The sequence below is a fragment of the Neoarius graeffei genome, chromosome 10, assembly GCF_027579695.1.
Source record: "Neoarius graeffei isolate fNeoGra1 chromosome 10, fNeoGra1.pri, whole genome shotgun sequence".
Lineage (NCBI taxonomy): Eukaryota > Metazoa > Chordata > Actinopteri > Siluriformes > Ariidae > Neoarius > Neoarius graeffei.
Genome location: NC_083578.1, coordinates 79,133,167 through 79,153,914, shown reverse-complemented (window position 1 = coordinate 79,153,914; position 20,748 = coordinate 79,133,167). Strand labels below are relative to the sequence as shown.

Sequence of the window (20,748 nt, the reverse complement as noted above, 5' to 3'; positions counted from 1 at the left end):
TGTCTAATGTCCTTCACACATTCCTCAATTCTATTAAGCTGGTGTCTCTCATCAGGTTTTGCAGAAACATGCAAGTGTGTGTCATCAGCATAACAGTGGAAACTAATACGTTTACGAATATCATCACCCAGAGGTAACGCATATAAAGAAAAAAAAGCAGTGGACCCAAGAAAGAACCTTGTGGAACACCAAACTTTACCTCAGTATGTCTAGAAAAATCACCATTTACATCAACGTACTGATAGCGATCAGTTAAATAAGACCTGAGCCAGGAGAGGGCCGTTCCCTTAACTCCCACAGCATTTTCTAGTCTATCCAGAAGAACGGAATGATCAATGGTATCAAATGCTGCACTAAGGTCAAGCAACACAAGCAGCGAGACACAGCCCTGATCAGACGCCAACAGTAGGTCATTTACTACTTTAACCAGTGCTGTCTCTGTGCTGTGATGAGGTATAAATCCTGACTGATACATTTCATGGATGTTATTCCTGTGGAAATATCAGCATAACTGCTGTGCCACAGCTTTTTCAAGGATCTTGGAGATAAAGGGGAGGTTTGATATTGGCCGATAATTGGACAGCCGACAGGGATCAAGGTCAGGCTTTTTAATCAGGGGTTTGATAACTGCTAGTTTAAAGGATTGGGGTACATAGCCAATCGTAAGAGAAGAATTTCTTATTTTTAGAAGCAGTTCAATTACTTCAGGTGTTATCTGTTTGAATAGACGTGTAGGTAAGGGATCTAGTACGCAAGTTGAGGCTTTTGATGCCGAGATTAATGAAAGTAATTCAGTTTCTCTTAGGGGAGTAAAACATTCTAATTGCTGATGTGATACAGTTATATTGTTAACTACAGGGTCACCTACATTGTCTGACCTTAAATTAGTAGTTTGTATTTGTTGGATATTCTCAATTTTGTCATTGAAAAAATTCATGAAGTCGTTGCTACTACATACTACAGGTGTGCATGTGTCTATAGTGGACTTATTCCTGGTTAATTTTGCTACAGTATTAAATAGGAATCTAGGATTATTTTTGTCATCTATTAGGGAGGAGAGATATGTTGATCTAGCAGCACTAAGAGCTTTTCTATACTTCAGGAAGCTCTCCTTCCATGCTTATTTGAACACTACCAATTTCGTTTGACGCCATTTACGTTTCAACTTTCAAGTGGTCTGTTTTAAAGTGCAAGTGTCATCATTATACCAGGGTGCTAATCTTTTGTCTCTGACCATTTTCCATTTCAGAGGAGCTGCATTATCTAAAGCATGGCAGAACATTGACTAAGCATTCAGTTGCCTGATCAAGTTCTGCAGGGACTGACAGTGACCCAATCAAAGTTGATAACTATGGGAGATCATTTATAAAGCTCTGTGCAGTAGTTGACGTGAATGTACATTTAATACAGTCGCGTAGCGAGGTGCATATATTATTACTCAGGCATATTTTGAATGAGATAATGATCTGAGATAACTTCAGACTGTAGAAGTGTGACTATATTTTCTACGTTTAACCCGAATGTTAGTATTAGATCGAGGGTGTGACCACCATTATGGGTCGGTCCTAGGACATTCTGATTAATCCCTACTGAATCTAAAATGGACACAAACGCTGTTTTCAAAGGGTCTTCTGGGTTATCAAAGTGAATATTAAGATCTCTGACAACTAAAGCTTTGTCTAAGGAAATAACCAGATCTGAGAGAAAATCTGCAAATTCAGAAAGAAACTCAGAATATGGCCCCGGGGGCCTGTAAATAATAAGTAATGGAATTAATTGGGTAGACCTATTTTTCGAGGCTACATACATTATATTAGTATGAAGAACTTCAAATGTATTAAATGTATAACCAGGTTTTTGTGTTACACCTAGATAATCATTATAAATAACCGCAATGCCTCCTCCTTTGCCAGTTAGACGAGGCTGGTGTGTATAACTGTATCCAGGAGGACTAGCTTCATTTAATGCTATATATTCATTTGGCTTAACCCATGTTTCAGTTAAACAAAGCACATTAAACTCCTGATCAGTAATGAGTTCATTGACCATTAGCACTTTAGATGCAAGAGATCTAATATTTAATAGCCCCACCTTTAGATCAAAGGTGCTAGCAGCAGCTGTACAGTCAGTATGATCTAATTTTATATTGATTAGGTTACTGGAGCAAACTCTCTGAATATTTCTACTTTTTTGTTGAGCTCGGGGAACAGACACAGTCTCGATGTAGTGGACCCTGATTGACGACTCTGTGCAACTAGCAGACAGTCGGTTTAGCCTGTTCGTCTGCTCCCTGGCCTTGGCTCTGGATTGTCAGGAATTAACTAGGCCTGTTCTGAGACTATGACCTATGCTGCAGGAAATGAGAGCAGCACCTTCCCGAGTGGGATGGATACCGTCCCGCCCTAACAGGCCAGCAGTGCCCTCAAAATTAGCCCAATTCTCTATAAAGCCCACACTGTTTTCAGAGCACCACCTAGACAACCAGCAGTTCAGCAACCATAACCTGCTGTAAGCTACATCGCCACGCCGCATTGGGATGGGGCCAGAGCATACTACAGCATCGGACATCGCCTTCGCTAATTTAAACATCTCTACAAAGTTACTCTTGGTAACCTCAGACTGACGAAGGCGTATATCATTAGCTCCTGCATGGAGAACTATCTTTGAGAACCTATGCTTGCCTAGGACCCTAAGATTACCTGCTATGTCCGGCACCCTGGCTCCCGGTATACACCTGACTAAAGCTGCTGGTGTCCCTAAAGGCTGAGCTCATTTCACGTGCCGTATGATAGAGTCCCCTATAACCAGAGCTCTTTCAGGTTTCTCAGTGGGTGCATCACTAAGGAGAGCAAACCTGCTCGACACGTAACGCGGAGAGGAGTGCTGCTCCCGTGGGCGAGCCTCAGCGGTAGCTTTGGCTCTACGCTTATGCCGCTGAGTCGTTACCCATTCGCCCCGCTGTAAGGGCTCTAATGCCAGAGTTGGGGGATTACTAACTCCACCTAGGGCATCCAGACTTTCCCCTACAGACACTACATTGTTCTCATTCTCGCTGACCTTCTCTAAAGCCTGGATCCGCGCTTCTAACACTGTAATTTTCTCCGTCAGAGAGCTAACGAATCTGCACTTATCACAAATAAAGCTATTGCTAGCGACGGAGGAAGAATGACTAAACATCCTGCACTCAGCACACTGAACAGGCTGAAGGTGTGCCATGATGAAAGGATTCACGTGCCTTAATTGAAGATCTGTTGATATTAAAACAGATCCAATGTGGATGGCCTCCACTGATGGCCTTTACGCAGGAGGAGAAAAAAAGAAAGCTTCCAGTCTCGGCGTTCTTCCGAAAAAAAAAGAGGAAAAAAACGGAAAAAGGAAAGCGAAAAGTACAAAAAGGAAAGCGAAAGTACAATAAAAAAAAAATGAGGATACTGGAAAATTATTTGTAGGAAAAAAAAAGATTAGTAATTAACGCCAACACTCGCGGAAAAAAAAGACCCGTCGCAAACAACTCGGGAACCAGGAAGTGTGTAGCACAGAATGTGCATGCGCAACCCAATCACTCTATAAAACTGCACTCATTGTACCTGAAACTTTTTTTTCTTTTTTTTTAAAGCAAAGGGTTGTCTCACACCAAATATTGACTGTTTCATTTATTACAGTTTGCTGCTCTTGAGAGTAAAGTAGAAACATTTAATTTCATTATTTCTGAAGGCATTTCTTTGCATATGCCCAAGACTTTTGCACAGTACTACATTTCAGTTTTAGAAAAAGTCTGTAGTATTCAGAACGATATGTTGTATAAAAACCAGATGAAGGGTTGTCACATAATCTTCCCATTAAAGAAAACAAAAGTTCAAAGCATTCCAAATCACTACTTAATAAAAATTCCTCAACTATTATCAAAACACACAATACCAGCAGTTAATCAAATTAAAATTACACTGCTCTGGGACTTCCCCACTTCTCGTTTTGCACTGACTCAACCCAGTGTGCATGTTTGATCAAAGTTCAGTACAGGTTCCCTCTTTTTCTGTAGCTCAGGTGGGTTTAAGTGACTGACCTCCTCAATGGGCAAATCCAACAGCTGGTCCAGGGACGGAGACAGCGCTCCCATGACGAAGGGAGTTGGAGAGCAGCTAATGTCCAGCATGTTGGCAGGCAGTACGGGCACGAACGTGTGCTGCCATGTGAAAGGGTAGAGCAGAGCGAGAGCCGAGTGTGCACACTGAGACAAGGTGCTGGGACGGGAGAGGGAGAGAGAAAGAAAGAGACGCGTGTTCTTACTGGGACTGCTGATACGATGAATAAATGTGGAATAATCTTTCAAATGACAGACCTAATTAAAAAGTTATATCATGCACTGATGTACCCGAGTTTATCTGCGATGAAGATGACTCTCCTCTCCAGCAACAGAGAGGCGAAAACCTGCAGCAGGCTGCTCACACTCAGACACTGCAGAAGACTCTCAAAATCCACATGCTCCAGTCGCGAGTCCACTGGGCGACACAGAGTCAGCTCCTACAAACACACACACAAATCTTATTATTCTGAACTTCAGCATGATTGCGCAACAGGGAGCATTGATCAGACACAGATCCAAGGTCCTGGGTTTGATCCTGAAATTGGGTTACTGTCTGTGTAGCTTCACACACAGTGTTGTTACATGTCCACGTGGGTTCCACTGGATTCTGCAGTTTCCTCCTGCCTAAAAAAGGAAGCATTAGCTACTTTAAATTGCCCCTAGGTGCAGTGTTGTAGTAGAGTCACGAAACCTCGAGTCCGAATCCACAGTGTTCAAGTCATTAAAGAAAACTGAATCGAGTTCGAGTCCGAGAACAAAACTCCAACTGCACCATTTACTGCTCGACCGCCCCATTTTAGCTAATAGGCTACGGATAAAAAGCTTGTTCATTGCTCAGCAAGCCCCCCCCCCACTATCAACAGGGCAAATAACATGAGAGTTAACACTAGCTAGTTCATCGCTCAGCAAGCAAGCCCTGCCCACTATCAACAGGGCGATGAACATAGCGTGTCACTTCCTTCTCTGGGTGGAGTCTTGCCAAATGACGACTCAAGTTCGGGGTTGTCCCCGTCGTCTCCTCGATAGTTCTTCTACATACGGAACACACAGCAGTGAATTTTTTTCCCCCACTGCACGAGAAGTCTGTATAAGCAAAGCGGACAATCCTAGGGGCGTTCTCTCCAGGCATTTTAGCGCCGTTAAAGGTCCCATGGCATGGTGGTTTGTTGATGCTTTAAACGGGCTCGTGGAGGTTTCCGGATGTTATATCCGCAGCCTTTCTCGAAATGAACCCTCAGCACGTAGATATAGCCTCCTGGGAGAAAGCCCCATTTCAGTGCTTTTCCCAGTGCGTCGTTTTGCTAATGAGAAGCAGGAGGCAGGGAAGGGTAGAGGGTGGGGGCAGGTCTTATCATTAATATTCATGACATGTAAACGTGTTACCTCTGATTGGCTAACAGCACTGTGACGCTACCTCCAGTGGGTCAGAACAAGCGGATGTGGGTGTCTTACTATGGCGAGAGAGAAGGAACAAACCGCGAAGGGAAAAATACCGCGCGCTGACGTCATTAAGGTGTGACGCGAGGAAATAAAATAAATTCAACAAATGTTTGGGTTTTTACTGAACAAACAAACAAATAAAATGAACGACTTAAAAAATGTGGGTGTCTTTGTAAAAACTGTTTTGATTGGCTATTATAACAGAGCATGCTGCATGCTTTTTGGTTTTGTAGCGCAGAGTACCTGGCTAACTGCAGGAAGCGGTTAGCTGCACAGCTAATGTAGCCATTGCAAGGCTAACGTGGCACCGATTTTAAAACACGGCAAAACGACTTAACAGTTATACACTTACTTGTTCGGTGTTTGTGGCTGATGCGGCAGGGATGCTTGGTACGGACCCAGGCTTCAGTGACAGTTGATGTGCAAAACCTGCCCTGTACTGTCCCAAGTTGTGGAAACATTCATCAGGAAAATGCTTTCGACAAACATACACCGTCTTAGGTAGACTCGACGGCGTATTATTGGAGTAAATAAAATTAAGCCACTGCGTCTTCAGGGGCTCTCCCGTCGGCAGTAAAAACAGACTCCTTTCTGTGTTGTCACATCCATGTACAGCGCAACTTCCATGTTTGGTGGCAACTTTTGAGCTGGGCGGGCAATCCATACAGCGGGTGGGAATCCAGAGGGGGGGCGTGGGGATCATCTCCCTTGCTGACGTAGGCAAGGGAAGAGTTTATCAACGTGCCGTTTTGACGCGCCATTCTCAAATGTTAGGCATAGTTTGGTTTACACATTATGAAACTTCTAGCCACTGGGGTGACTTAAGAAGGTCAGAGGAACTCATTTTAACGTTAAAAAACCTCAGAAAGTGAAAATTTCATGCCATGGGACCTTTAACGTTAGTTTGTTCCTGAACATGCCGTATGAACAGGTGAATGTGCATTCTCTTGCACAAAATTCATATAAAAATTAATGTAGAGATAAATATAAATATCTTATGCCAAATGATTATGGCCTGTTACAAAAAAAATAAAGAAAAAAAAAATATCAGTCCTCGTGTCCAATTTACGAGTCTGAATGCAGTTAACGCACGAGTCCGAGTCCAAGTCAAGTCACGAGTCCTTAAAATTAGGGCACGAGTCCTGGACTCAAGTACTACAAGCCTGCCTAGGTGTGAAAGAGTGTGTGCATGGTGCCCTGCAATGAACTGGTATTCCATCCAGGGTGTATTCCAACCTCAAACCCAGTATTCCCAGAACAGGCTTCAGATGCACCTGATCAGGATAATGAAGACGAATGAATAAAGATGAATGATTTTTTTTTTCCAAAGGAAGAATTCAAATCAATTCACAAACAGTATTCTGGGTGAAAATTAAGAGCTGTATGTCAAAGTAATAGGAGGCACCAATGTTCTCACTTTTTCCTCAGTGTTCTCGCGCTTATGAACAAATCCCAGAAACCTTTTTTTTTTTTTTTTTACACTTTATAGACTAACAGTGCACAGTTTAAGCAACTTTAAGTTACTAACCATCATAAAAAAGGGGAAACATGAACCATGACATAAATTAGGGTGGCAACATCAGGGCACAAGGCACCAAGATCTCTTCTTTTGACATCAGAAACATGTTTTGGGTTTCCATGGGTGTCTTTTCCAGACTAGACATCAAGCTGGTGGAAATCTGTCTACCATTAAAACACCTGAATGCTGTTCAATGGCACAAAAACATTACATGTTGCAAAATTTTTCCCACAACGTGCAGAACTTACTTAAGCTTTCAAACCGGTTTACGCCTTCTGCACTGTGCAAAGAACACGAGAAGTGCATAGTTCCCTTTTTAAAAAAAAGGTACTATTGAAGATTATAAAGGTTGTGCTATGGTTACGCCAGTCTGAACACGTTTCCTTGGGCTAGTGAAGATTTCTCAAGTCTATTAAGACAAAGAACTAGTTTTATGACGTTGCTGTTTTTCCTGTACAAACTAGTTTTGTGATACAAGACCGCTTCACTCTTTTTTGATAAACTAGCTCTCTGGCATGACTTTTTAATTTAAAAAAGGTGAATAAAAGACTCCACTAACTTAACGATACTTATTTAGAAAGTAAAGAGTCTTTCAGCAGTCATTTTTAGTTTGCATTGCCCTAAAAATGTGTACACGTATATACACACCCACCACTACATTAAGATTATAATGATATGAAATTTTGGCCATATCTGGAAAAACACACATTCACAGAGGACAGCCTCACCTCGTTACCAGAGCCAGGCAGAAAGCTTTTCACGGTGATGACGCGTCCTGGAGCAGGAAACGGAGCCTCCATGACGCTGCGCATGAACGGGTGGACCAGCGCAGGAGAGATCTCTCTCCTCCTCTCCACCTCCTCCAGGATCTACAAACAGTCATGAATGAAATGTATTCTATGGACGCGAGTGTTTTACTGGGAAAATACGCCACTCGTATTTTTCATACGCGTTACATTTGGGACATGGAGAACCAAAACCATGACATAAATGAGGAAAATCGATGAACTGTTTTGATAAATTTGGGGACTTTGTTTGTGAATGTGTCTTTATAATAAAAAGAAAATCACACGTTGGCTTGAAGATGTATTTAGTTTACCTTCTCGTGTTGAAAAACTCGCATTTTTCATATGAACTACATCGCGGCTCTGAATGACGCATTTAAATAATATTGGCTGGCTTTTTTTTGTGGTATATCAGATATATTCCATTCAGATAGCATGAAATAGAATGAGTCGAAGACGAGTAGCTGAATGGAATATATCTGATAGACCATAAAAAAAAAACAGCCAATATTATTTATTATAATACATACACACTTTTCTCAAAGGCCAACGCTAGCTTACCCGCGTCTCGGTGCTGTTAGCACGGCAGTCCAGTTACCTTCCAGCTGGCGTAGCGTTAGCGAAGGCCAATGCTAACACAGTCAAGCCGAATATTATTTTCCCTGTGTAATTTACTTAGTTACTTTTAAAATCAAACAAACATCGACAAGTACACACAACAGAGCGACCTGGCAGACAAAATTCTTTCAAATTCTTCCATTTTTAACGAAGCAAACCTGGCGGCCATGTTTGCTTACAAACGGTCACTGTCGCTCGCTAACGCGGAGGCTTTACATCTCGGACATGTGACCTGATGTCTTGACAACGTGCAATATTGAAACAATACTGGATGCTTATTCTCCACTGGGGAGAGTGACATACTAATACACAGAGGATAAGCGATAACAATATTGCATGCTATCAATAAACCCACTAGAAAGGAATGTGTTTTATTTCTATGTTTATAATAAGAATACATGTTTTTATTCCATGGAAAACATGTCCTGTATATGTATAATAATTCCCGATATTTCACTCTGATGACATCACTCCCAGTATTTTCCTGCTGACTAGATCCATGTTGTCAAAATGACGAATCGGTTCAAAATTAAAATTCTTTTGATCAACTTGCGGTTTTTTTTTTCTTTAGTGGATGTGTCCATATACTAAAAAGAGCATTACCGGCGAAGTTTATCTTCTCGTGTTGAAAAATGTTTTCACTCGTGATGTATATTCACCACTTGAAGATGAACTTCATATCTTCGCTCCACCGGTGTAATATCCTCCCTCTTGCTCATATTTTTTACATACATGTATTTTTTAATTCTATCCACATTCACTGGATATGAGCAATCGTGCACTCTGATTGGCGACTCTACTACTAGGCTATCAGCTCATATACCGTGAGTAAAGAAAAACAAAAATGGCGGCGCGTATTGCTGAACCAACCGAGGACGAAATAAAAACTCTACTCGAAAACAAAACCCCAGAAAATACAAAAGTGAAACAAAAATATGAAATTTGATGGTAAGACCATATCTTTATTTTTCAAGAACTATTATTATAGCATTTTTCAGAAATTGCTACCGTCATTTTGCCGGTTTGTTTACATTCAAGTGGAAACTATTTTGTCGGAGGTTTTGTCTAAAAGTTTTAATTTTTTGAATTTGCAAAAAAAAATAAGTGTTCTGTTCCTCAAAATCCAGTGAACATGCAGAGAATAAAACATTTATTCTACTCAAACTCGTCGTACATGGCTTATTATATCAGCTCATGCAGGACTTGATTTCATGGAACTTATATAGCGTATATACACACATTCTCTCTGTCTATCTGTCTGTCTATCTCTCTCTACACACACACACACACACACACACACACACACATATATATATATATATATATATATATATATATATATATATATATATATATATATGGGCGGCACGGTGGTGTAGTGGTTAGCGCTGTCACCTCACAGCAAGAAGGTCCGGGTTCGAGCCCCGTGGTAGGACGAGGGCCTTTCTGTGCGGAGTTTGCATGTTCTCCCCGTGTCCGCGTGGGTTTCCTCCGGGTGCTCCGGTTTCCCCCACAGTCCAAAGACATGCAGGTTAGGTTAACTGGTGACTCTAAATTGAGCGTAGGTGTGAATGTGAGTGTGAATGGTTGTCTGTGTCTATGTGTCAGCCCTGTGATGACCTGGCGACTTGTCCAGGGTGTACCCCACCTTTCGCCCGTAGTCAGCTGGGATAGGCTCCAGCTTGCCTGCGACCCTGTAGAACAGGATAAAGCGGCTAGAGATAATGATATATGACACACAAGGGAAAGTCAAAAAGTTCTAAGACAAATGAAAAAGAATCTTTGTTTATGAAAATAAAGCCATTTCTCTACATATCCTCCATTTAAGTCTAAACACTTTTGCAAGTGATGTTTCCATCGGAGAATTCCTTCCTTGCATTCCTTTTCTGAATTCCTTTTGAAATTATAACATCTGTATTAGAACTTTCTGATTTACCCTCGTGTGTGTCATATGACACACACACACCTTTGAAGTTACATCACACATGATCAGAGTTATCTGAAGACACGCTGTTGTTTTCAGAGCATCAATAAAATGTTATCTTTTTTCAGATAAGACAAGACTAACTTGCACGTACATTCAGTTTTTTTCCTACATCAGTTCGCAGTTCACAACCAGAAATTCAGTCTTGAGAAAAACACTGGAAATTCCCCTGACCTTTGCAAACAAATTGAAGCAACCAAGCCGGCTGATGATGCAGTGAACCTCAGGCAGCCTCTTCCCCTTTCCGCAGGGCTGCAGGACACAGCGGCAAACCAACACACACATCAAAGTGATGATGACTCAGCAGTATGGCAGCAAACTCCAGCACAACCTATTAATATCCTATCACACATATTCATTATGTTCCTGCTGACTACATATGTCATGCTCCTAACTCACCAAGATTTTCCGACAATAACCAAACCATCGGGTCCCGTCTTCTCCAGTCAGGACAAATGAAAAGGTCTCACTGTAGATGAACAACAAAAGCTGTTTATAATCTTCGCACACTGCTGAGGAGCTCAGCTCAGAACTCTTCAGTATGTTTTAGGGCACTATAAAATCCATGAGTCACATGATGAATAACAAAAACAGTTTGGGACTGGTCACAAGAAACACTGATTAAGTTACAAACTTGTTTTCAAGTGTGACTCAGCAACTTGGAGAAACACTTAAAACACGAGTCAGAAATGCGGTTTCAGACCAGTCGGAAATGCGGCTTGTAGTCTAACCTGTTGACGTCTGCAGATGGTTTCCAGTCCTGAGCATCCGGGAAGCAGAAATTAGGAATGGCTTTCAACCGATCCTCAGTCTCACGAGACATCCGTGAGGTCTTCTCAAACTGCACACAAAATCAAGCACAGCACATTTAATCTGACCATGCACCTCAAACCCACTGTTAGGAGTATGCACTCGTCAATGCTCCTCATTGGTTCTCTACCTTAGTAGGGAACTGTTGCGTGATCTCTGGATAGTACGCATTTCCGGGGGAACGTTTTCGAAGTGACACCACAACGAACAGCTGGAAGAGTTGTTGCTGCTGCAGCTGGATGAGATCTTTCTCCAGGGTGCGATACCCTGGTCTTCTCTTCAAAGTGGACTGTACATACACCAGGCGCTGGGAGCCACCTGATCCAAACAGGGTATAAAAATAACTACAAGCCGAGGGAGTTTTTCATGTACTCGGTATCAGGATACTGATTATAATTTGAACAATTATTCCCAGTATATCATGACATGTTCATGTTGACATCTGAAACATGTTGAAGAATTTCTGGAACCATCCAATACAATCACTACATAGGTCTGAAAGAAAGTTCTTGGTTTTGTGTTTCCAAGACAGTAAAGGGACTGTGGTGGTGGTGGTGGTGGTGATGGAAAATAGCAGAAGGGATGCAAAGAGTTAAAAAGGTTTTGTTCTGTCCACATTCACTGGATATGAACAATCATGCTCTCTGATTGGCTAGTCTACTACTAGGATATCAGCTCAAATACAGTGGTGCTTGAAAGTTTGTGAACCCTTTAGAATTTTCTATATTTCTGCATAAATATGACCTAAAACATCATCAGATTTTCACACAAGTCCTAAAAGTAGATAAAGAGAACCCAGTTAAACAAATGAGACAAAAATATTATACTTGGTCACTTATTTATTGAGGAAAATGATCCAATATTACATATCTGTGAGTGGCAAAAGTATGTGAACCTCTCGGATTAGCAGTTAATTTGAAGGTGAAATTAGAGTCAGGTGTTTTCAATCAATGGGATGACAATCAGGTGTGAGTGGGCACCCTGTTTTATTTAAAGAACAGGGATCTATCAACATCTGAGCTTCACAACACATGTTTGTGGAAGTGTATCATGCCACGAACAAAGGAGATTTCTGAGGAGCTCAGAAAAAGCGTTGTTGATGCTCATCAGGCTGGAAAAGGTTACAAAACCATCTCTAAAGAGTTTGGACTCCACCAATCCACAGTCAGACAGACTGTGTACAAATGGAGGAAATTCAAGACCATTGTCACCCTCCCCAGGAGTGGTCGACCAAGAAAGATCACTCCAAAAGCAAGGCGTGTAATAGTCGGCAAGGTCAGAAAGGACCCCAAGGTAACTTCTAAGCAACTGAAGGCCTCTCTCACAATAGCTAATGTTAATGTTCATGAGTCCACCATCAGGAGAACACTGAACAACAAATGGTGTGCATGGCAGGGTTGCAAGGAGAAAACCACTGCTCTCCAAAAAGAACATTGCTGCTCGTCTGCAATTTGCTAAAGATCACGTGGACAAGCCAGAAGGCTATTGGAAAAAAGTTTTGCGGACAGATGAGACCAAAATAGAACTTTTTGGTTTAAATGAGAAGCATTATGTCTGGAGAAAGGAAAACACTGCATTCCAGCATAAGAACCTTATCCCATCTGTGAAACATGGTGGTGGTGGTAGTATCATGGTTTGGGCCTATTTTGCTGCATCTAGGCCAGGACGACTTGCCATCATTGATGGAACAATGAATTATGAATTGTACCAGCGAATTCTAAAGGAAAATGTCAGGGCATCCGTCCATGAACTGAATTTCAAGAGAAGGTGGGTCATGCACCAAGACAACGACCCTAAGCACACAAGTCGTTCTACCAAAGAATAGTTAAAGAAGAATAAAATTAATGTTTTGGAATGGCCAAGTCAAAGTCCTGACCTTAATCCAATGGAAATGTTGTTGAAGGACCTGAAGCGAGCAGTTCATGTGAGGAAACCCACCAACATCCCAGCGTTGAAGCTGTTCTGTACGGAGGAATGGGCTAAAATTCCTCCAAGCCGGTGTGCAGGACTGATCAACAATTACTGGAAACATTTAGTTGCAGCTATTGCTGCACAAGGGGGTCACACCAGATACTGAAAGCAAAGCTTCACACACTTTTGCCACTCACAGATATGTAATCTCATCTCATTATCTCTAGCCGCTTTATCCTTCGACAGGGTCGCAGGCAAGCTGGAGCCTATCCCAGCTGTCTACGGGCGAAAGGCGGGGTACACCCTGGACAAGTCGCCAGGTCATCACAGGGCTGACACATAGACACAGACAACCATTCACACTCACATTCACACCTACGCTCAATTTAGAGTCACCAGTTAACCTAACCTGCATGTCTTTGGACTGTGGGGGAAACCAGAGCACCCGGAGGAAACCCACGCGGACACGGGGAGAACATGCAAACTCCGCACAGAAAGGCCCTCGCCGGCCACGGGGCTCGAACCCGGACCTTCTTGCTGTGAGGCGACAGCGCTAACCACTACACCACCGTGCCGCCCAGATATGTAATATTGGATCATTTTCCTCAATAAATAAATGACCAAGTATAATATTTTTGTCTCATTTGTTTAACTGGGTTCTCATTATCTACAACCCTGATTCCAAAAATGTTGGGACAAAGTACAAATTGTAAATAAGTTCACAGCAATTCGATTAGTTGGTTCTCCGAATTGCCGCTTGAAGAAAATGCAATATGAAAAAAAAAAAATCGAAATCAAACTCCTGCCAACAGAAAAGGTCACGTGACGTCGAAAACCAATCAACTGGCCCCTTTCACTTTTGTTAAAGACTTGTGAAGTAGCCTACTCCTGGTCAAATCTTTTTTTCTGTGCATTGTAGATGTTCAATTGACTGTAATTCAATCATTTATTTAGCCCATCTGTTTACTGGTTTGCCTGTATTGTTTGCTCTATTTCCACCGCTAATTTTACCATCAGAGCATTTCTTTTTTATTTCGCCCGCTCGCTTCATATTTTTCCTGAAAAAAAATCTGAGAACCAACTAATTAAATTGGTGTGGCCTAAAAACGGAATGCAATAATTTACAAATCTCAAAACCTGATATTGTATTTCACAATAGAACATTGACAACATATCAAATGTCGAAACTAAGTGAGACATTTTGAAATTTCATGCCAAATATTGGCTCATTTGAAATTTCATGACAGCAACACATGTCAAAAAAGTTGGGACAGGGGCAATAAGAGGCTGGAAAAGTTAAAGGCACAAAAAAGGAACAGCTGGAGGACCAAATTGCAACTCATTAGGTCAATTGGCAATAGGTCATTAACATGACTGGGTATAAAAAGAGCATCTTGGAGTGGCAGCGGCTCTCAGAAGTAAAGATGGGAAGAGGATCACCAATCCCCCTAATTCTGCGCCGACAAATAGTGGAGCAATATCAGAAAGGAGTTCGACAGTGTAAAATTGCAAAGAGTTTGAACATATCATCTACAGTGCATAATATCATCAAAAGATTCAGAGAATCTGGAAGAATCTCTGTGCGTAAGGGTCAAGGCTGGAAAACCATACTGGGTGCCCGTGATCTTCTGGCCCTTAGACGGCACCGCATCACATACAGGCATGCTTCTGTATTGGAAATCACAAAATGGGCTCAGGAATATTTCCAGAGAACATTATCTGTGAACACAATTCACCGTGCCATCCGCCGTTGCCAGCTAAAACTCTATACTGTAGTTCAGAGAAGAAGCCGTGTCTAAACATGATCCAGAAGCGATCATGTTTAGATCATGTTCTGGGCCAAGGCTCATTTAAAATGGACTGTGGCAAAGTGGAAAACTGTTCTGTGGTCAGACGAATCAAAATTTGAAGTTCTTTATGGAAATCAGGGACGCCGTGTCATTCGGACTAAAGAGGAGAAGGACGACCCAAGTTGTTATCAGTGCTCAGTTCAGAAGCCTGCATCTCTGATGGTATGGGGTTGCATTAGTGCGTGTGGCATGGGCAGCTTAAACATCTGGGAAGACACCATCAATGCTGAAAGGTATATCCAGGTTCTAGAGCAACATACAGTGGTGCTTGAAAGTTTGTGAACCCTTTAGAATTTTCTATATTTCTGCATAAATATGACCGAAAACATCATCAGATTTCCACACAAGTCCTAAAAGTAGATGAAGAGAACCCAGTTAAACAAATGAGACAAAAATATTATACTTTGTCATTTATTTATTGAGGAAAATGATCCAATATTACATATCTGTGAGTGGCAAAAGTATGTGAACCTTTGCTTTCAGTATCTGGTGTGACCCCCTTGTGCAGCAATAACTGCAACTAAACATTTGCGGTAACTGTTGATCAGTCCTGCACACCGGCTTGGAGGAATTTTAGCCCATTCCTCCGTACAGAACAGCTTCAACGCTGGGATGTTGGTGGGTTTCCTCACATGAACTGCTCGCTTCAGGTCCTTCCACAATATTTTGATTGGATTAAGGTCAGGACTTTGACTTGGCCATTCCAAAACATTAACTTTATTCTTCTTTAACCATTCTTTGGTAGAACGACTTGTGTGCTTAGGGTCGTTGTCTTGCTGCATGACCCACCTTCTCTTGAGATGGACAGATGTCCTGACATTTTCCTTTAGAATTCGCTGCTATAATTCAGAATTCATTGTTCCAGCAATGATGGCAAGCTGTCCTGGCCCTTGCGTATGAAGTTAAGCATCTTCAAGATTCTACCTATATATTTAAATAGTTTTGGTTAAGGATTACTAGGTAATTGAATGACTGAAAACCTTCTCAGGCACCTTGGGGTCCTCTCATGACTTCCAGAAGGGTTAACGTAATTGGAACACCTCCACTGTCACATTTTGTAGTGTTACAGCATTAGCTGAAATGCTAAAAGAGGGCAATATAAAGTAGTGTGCAAGATTATCGAAAATTCAACTCTCTAAAAAAGGTATTCACACCTGCTAGTTACATAATTAGTTGAATGGAGTTGTCCTGTTCTTGAAGAAACAGCATCATGAAAAACACTACAAAATGTTCAAGAGGGTGAACACTTACAGTGATGCTTGAAAGTTTGTGAACCCTTTAGAATTTTCTATATTTCTGCATAAATATGACCTAAAACATCATCAGATTTTCACACAAGTCCTAAAAGTAGATAAAGAGAACCCAGTTAAACAAATGAGACAAAAATATTATACTTGGTCACTTATTTATTGAGGAAAATGATCCAATATTACATATCTGTGAGTGGCAAAAGTATGTGAACCCCTAGGATTAGCAGTTAATTTGAAGGTGAAATTAGAGTCAGGTGTTTTCAATCAATGGGATGACAATCAGGTGTGAGTAGGCACCCTGTTTTATTTAAAGAACAGGGATCTATCAACATCTGATCTTCACAACACATGTTTGTGGAAGTGTATCATGCCACGAACAAAGGAGATTTCTGAGGACCTCAGAAAAAGCGTTGTTGATGCTCATCAGGCTGGAAAAGGTTACAAAACCATCTCTAAAGAGTTTGGACTCCACCCACCCACAGTCAGACAGATTGTGAACAAATGGAGGAAATTCAAGACCATTGTTACCCTCCCCAGGAGTGGTCGACCAACAAAGATCACTCCAAGAGCAAGGCATGTAATAGTCGGCGAGGTCACAAAGGACCCCAGGGTAACTTCGAAGCAACTGAAGGCCTCTCTCACATTGGCTAATGTTAATGTTCATGAGTCCACCATCAGGAGAACACTGAACAACAATGGTGTGCATGGCAGGGTTGCAAGGAGAAAGTCACTGCTCTCCAAAAAGAACATTGCTGCTCATCTGTAGTTTGCTAAAGATCACGTGGACAAGCCAGAAGGCTATTGAAAATGTTTTGTGGACAGATGAGACCAAAATATAACTTTTTGGTTTAAATGAGAAGCGTCATGTTTGGAGAAAGGAAAAACACTGCATTCCAGCATAAGAACCTTATCCCATCTGTGAAACATGGTGGTGGGAGTATCATGGTTTGGGCCTGTTTTGCTGCATCTGGGCCAGGACAGCTTGCCATCATTGCTGGAACAATGAATTCTGAATTATAGCAGCGAATTCTAAAGGAAAATGTCAGGACATCTGACATCTGTACCGCAAATGTTTAGTTGCAGTTATTGCTGCACAAGGGGGTCACACCAGATACTGAAAGCAAAGGTTCACATACTTTTGCCACTCACAGATATGTAATATTGGATCATTTTCCTCAATAAATAAATTACCAAGTATAATATTTTTGCCTCATTTGTTTGACTGGGTTCTCTTTATCTACTTTTAGGACTTGTGTGAAAATCTGATGTTGTTCTCGGTCATATTTATGCAGAAATATAGAAAACTCTAAAGGGTTCACAAACTTTCAAGCACCACTGTATGCTCCCATCCAGACGACGTCTCTTTCAGGGAGGACCTTGCATTTTCCGACATGACAATGCCAAACCACATACTGCATCAATTACAGCATTATGGCTGCGTAGAAGAAGGGTCCGGGTACTGAACTGGCCAGCCTGCAGTCCAGATCTTTCACCCATAGAAAACATTTGGCGCATCATAAAACGGAAGATACGACAAAAAAGCCCTAAGACAGTTGAGCAACTAGAATCCTACATTAGACAAGAATGGGTTAACATTCCTATCCCTAAACTTGAGCAGCTTGTCTCCTCAGTCCCCAGACGTTTACAGACTGTTGTAAAGAGAAAAGGGGATGTCTCACAGTGGTAAACATGGCCTTGTCCCAACTTTGAGATGTGTTGTCATGAAATTTAAAAATCACCTAATTTTTCTCTTTAAATGATACATTTTCTCAGTTTAAACATTTGATATGTCATCTATGTTCTATTCTGAATAAAATATGGAATTTTGAAACTTCCACATCATTGCATTCCGTTTTTATTTCCAATTTGTACTTTGTCCCAACTTTTTTGGAATCAGGGTTGTACTTTTAGGACTTGTGTGAAAATCTGATGATGTTTTAGGTCATATTTATGGAGAAATATAGAACATTCTACAGGGGTCACAAACTTTCAAGCACCACTCTCCCGCGAGTAGAGAATATAGAGTATTTTGCAATTTGCTAGTTGTTTGTTACATAGAAGGGTAAACAAAATCCCACCCAAGATGTTTCCCTGGGCATTTAAAAAGCCTTCTGCTTTACCAGCCCTTCTGTCTCCGATTTCAAATGTCTCCATCACCTAGGGTTTAAACTGGCATGTTTTTTTTTTTTAAATCACAGGTTATTCTGTGAAACTTGTATTAGACCACTCAGTATGTCAAGCTCTAACTCCAATAACTTCTGGTTCACAGAACACCACCCACTCCGGAGCAGGAACTAGAAAGGTTTCTGGAACTACAACCCCGATTCCAAAAAAGTTGGGACAAAGTACAAATTGTAAATAAAAACGGAATGCAATGATGTGGAAGTTTCAAAATTCCATATTTTATTCAGAATAGAACATAGCTGACATATCAAATGTTTAAACTGAGAAAATGTATCATTTAAAGAGAAAAATTAGGTGATTTTAAATTTCATGACAACAACACATCTCAAAAAAGTTGGGACAAGGCCATGTTTACCACTGTGAGACATCCCCTTTTCTCTTTACAACAGTCTGTAAACGGCTGGGGACTGAGGAGACAAGTTGCTCAAGTTTAGGGATAGGAATGTTAACCCGTTCTTGTCTAATGTAGGATTCTAGTTGCTCAACTGTCTTAGGTCTTTTTTGTCATATCTTCCGTTTTATGATGTGCCAAATGTTTTCTATGGGTGAAAGATCTGGACTGCAGGCTGGCCAGTTCAGTACCCAGACCCTTCTTCTACACAGCCATGATGCTGTAATTGATGCAGTATGTGGTTTGGCATTGTCATGCTGGAAAATGCAAGGTCTTCCCTGAAAGAGACGTCGTCTGGATGGGAGCATATGCTGCTCTAGAACCTGGATATACCTTTCAGCATTGATGGTGTCTTTCCAGATGTGTAAGCTGCCCATGCCACACACACTAATGCATCCCCATACCATCAGAGATGCAGGCTTCTGAACTCAGCGCTGATAACAACTTGGGTCGTCCTTCTCCTCTTTAGTCCGAATGACACGGCGTCCCTGATTTCCATAAAGAACTTCAAATTTTGATTCATCTGACCACAGAACAGTTTTCCACTTTGCCACAGTCCATTTTAAATGAGCCTCGGCCCAGAGAAGACGTCTGCGCTTCTGGATCATGTTTAGACACGGCTTCTTCTTTGAACTATAGAGTTTTAGCTGGCAACGGCGGATGGCACGGTGAATTGTGTTCACAGATGATGTTCTCTGGAAATATTCCTGAGCCCATTTTGTGATTTCCAATACAGAAGCATGCCTGTATGTGATGCAGTGCCGTCTAAGGGCCCGAAGATCACGGGCACCCAGTATGGTTTTCCGGCCTTGACCCTTACGCACAGAGATTCTTCCAGATTCTCTGAATCTTTTGATGATATTATGCACTGTAGATGATGATATGTTCAAACTCTTTGCAATTTTACACTGTCGAACTCCTTTCTGATATTGCTCCACTATTTGTTGGTGCAGAATTAGGGGGATTGGTGATCCTCTTCCCATCTTTACTTCTGAGAGCCGCTGCCACTCCAAGATGCTCTTTTTATACCCAGTCATGTTAATGACCTATTGCCAATTGACCTAATGAGTTGCAATTTGGTCCTCCAGCTGTTCCTTTTTTGTACCTTTAACTTTTCCAGCCTCTTATTGCCCCTGTCCCAACTTTTTTGAGATGTGTTGCTGTCATGAAATTTCAAATGAGCCAATATTTGGCATGAAATTTCAAAATGTCTCACTTTTGACATTTGATATGTTGTCTACATTCTATTGTGAATACAATATCAGATTTTGAGATTTGTAAATTATTGCATTCTGTTTTTATTTCCAATTTGTACTTTGTCCCAACTTTTTTGGAATCGGGGTTGTATTACAGTGAACTGAAATTGGCTTATTCCTCTGGTGGAAACGTATCTGAAAAACCCTTCAGTTTAGTTGTAGACCTTCTCTTTTCTACACTTGATTCAACTGAATCTAACTTAATGCTCACTTAAATATTATAACGCTTGAAAAAGAACTGAAATGCAGGCGCAGTCTACGAAGTTGGAAGAAGTAACAAACCTTTAGTGCTCTCTTCTGGATCGCTCTCCGTTCCACTCAATTCATCTGAACATCAAGAAAGAACAAGACAAAGAAAGTAAACGTTAACAGATGGAAAACAGTAATGCATTTTCTAAATGGGCTGCAAAACTCACAATCGTGTTCACGTCCATAATTACCAATATGAAATTGCCAAGATCATGTCCATACCTCTGCTGGCACTTGTCTGGCTTTTCACTCTCTTTTTCCCTCTCTTAGCCTGGAAGATCTCTTGGATCCTGCTCACATACTGCACAATAAGCATACATGTCACAGATTTAGCTAGGACTTAATCTACTGTTTCCCTTATGAAGAAATCCATGACAATATGAACATGAACTGCACTGTGTAATTTAGGTTGTTTTT

At 41.3% G+C, this 20,748-nt stretch overlaps 1 protein-coding gene across 1 annotated transcript in view; it reads right to left on the bottom strand.

Annotated features, from left to right (window-relative positions):
• Positions 1–20,748, bottom strand: part of dennd2c (DENN/MADD domain containing 2C) — a 51,540-nt gene that overhangs the window by 15,313 nt on the left and 15,479 nt on the right. The window contains exons 6-14 of the mRNA XM_060932364.1: positions 20,554–20,632; positions 20,365–20,409; positions 11,371–11,558; positions 11,162–11,271; positions 10,830–10,899; positions 10,605–10,682; positions 7,772–7,912; positions 4,373–4,521; positions 4,064–4,241 (exon numbers count right to left, since the gene is read on the bottom strand). Of these exons, the coding sequence (XP_060788347.1) occupies positions 4,064–4,241; positions 4,373–4,521; positions 7,772–7,912; positions 10,605–10,682; positions 10,830–10,899; positions 11,162–11,271; positions 11,371–11,558; positions 20,365–20,409; positions 20,554–20,632 (1,038 nt within the window). The remainder of the gene's footprint in view (positions 1–4,063; positions 4,242–4,372; positions 4,522–7,771; positions 7,913–10,604; positions 10,683–10,829; positions 10,900–11,161; positions 11,272–11,370; positions 11,559–20,364; positions 20,410–20,553; positions 20,633–20,748) is intronic.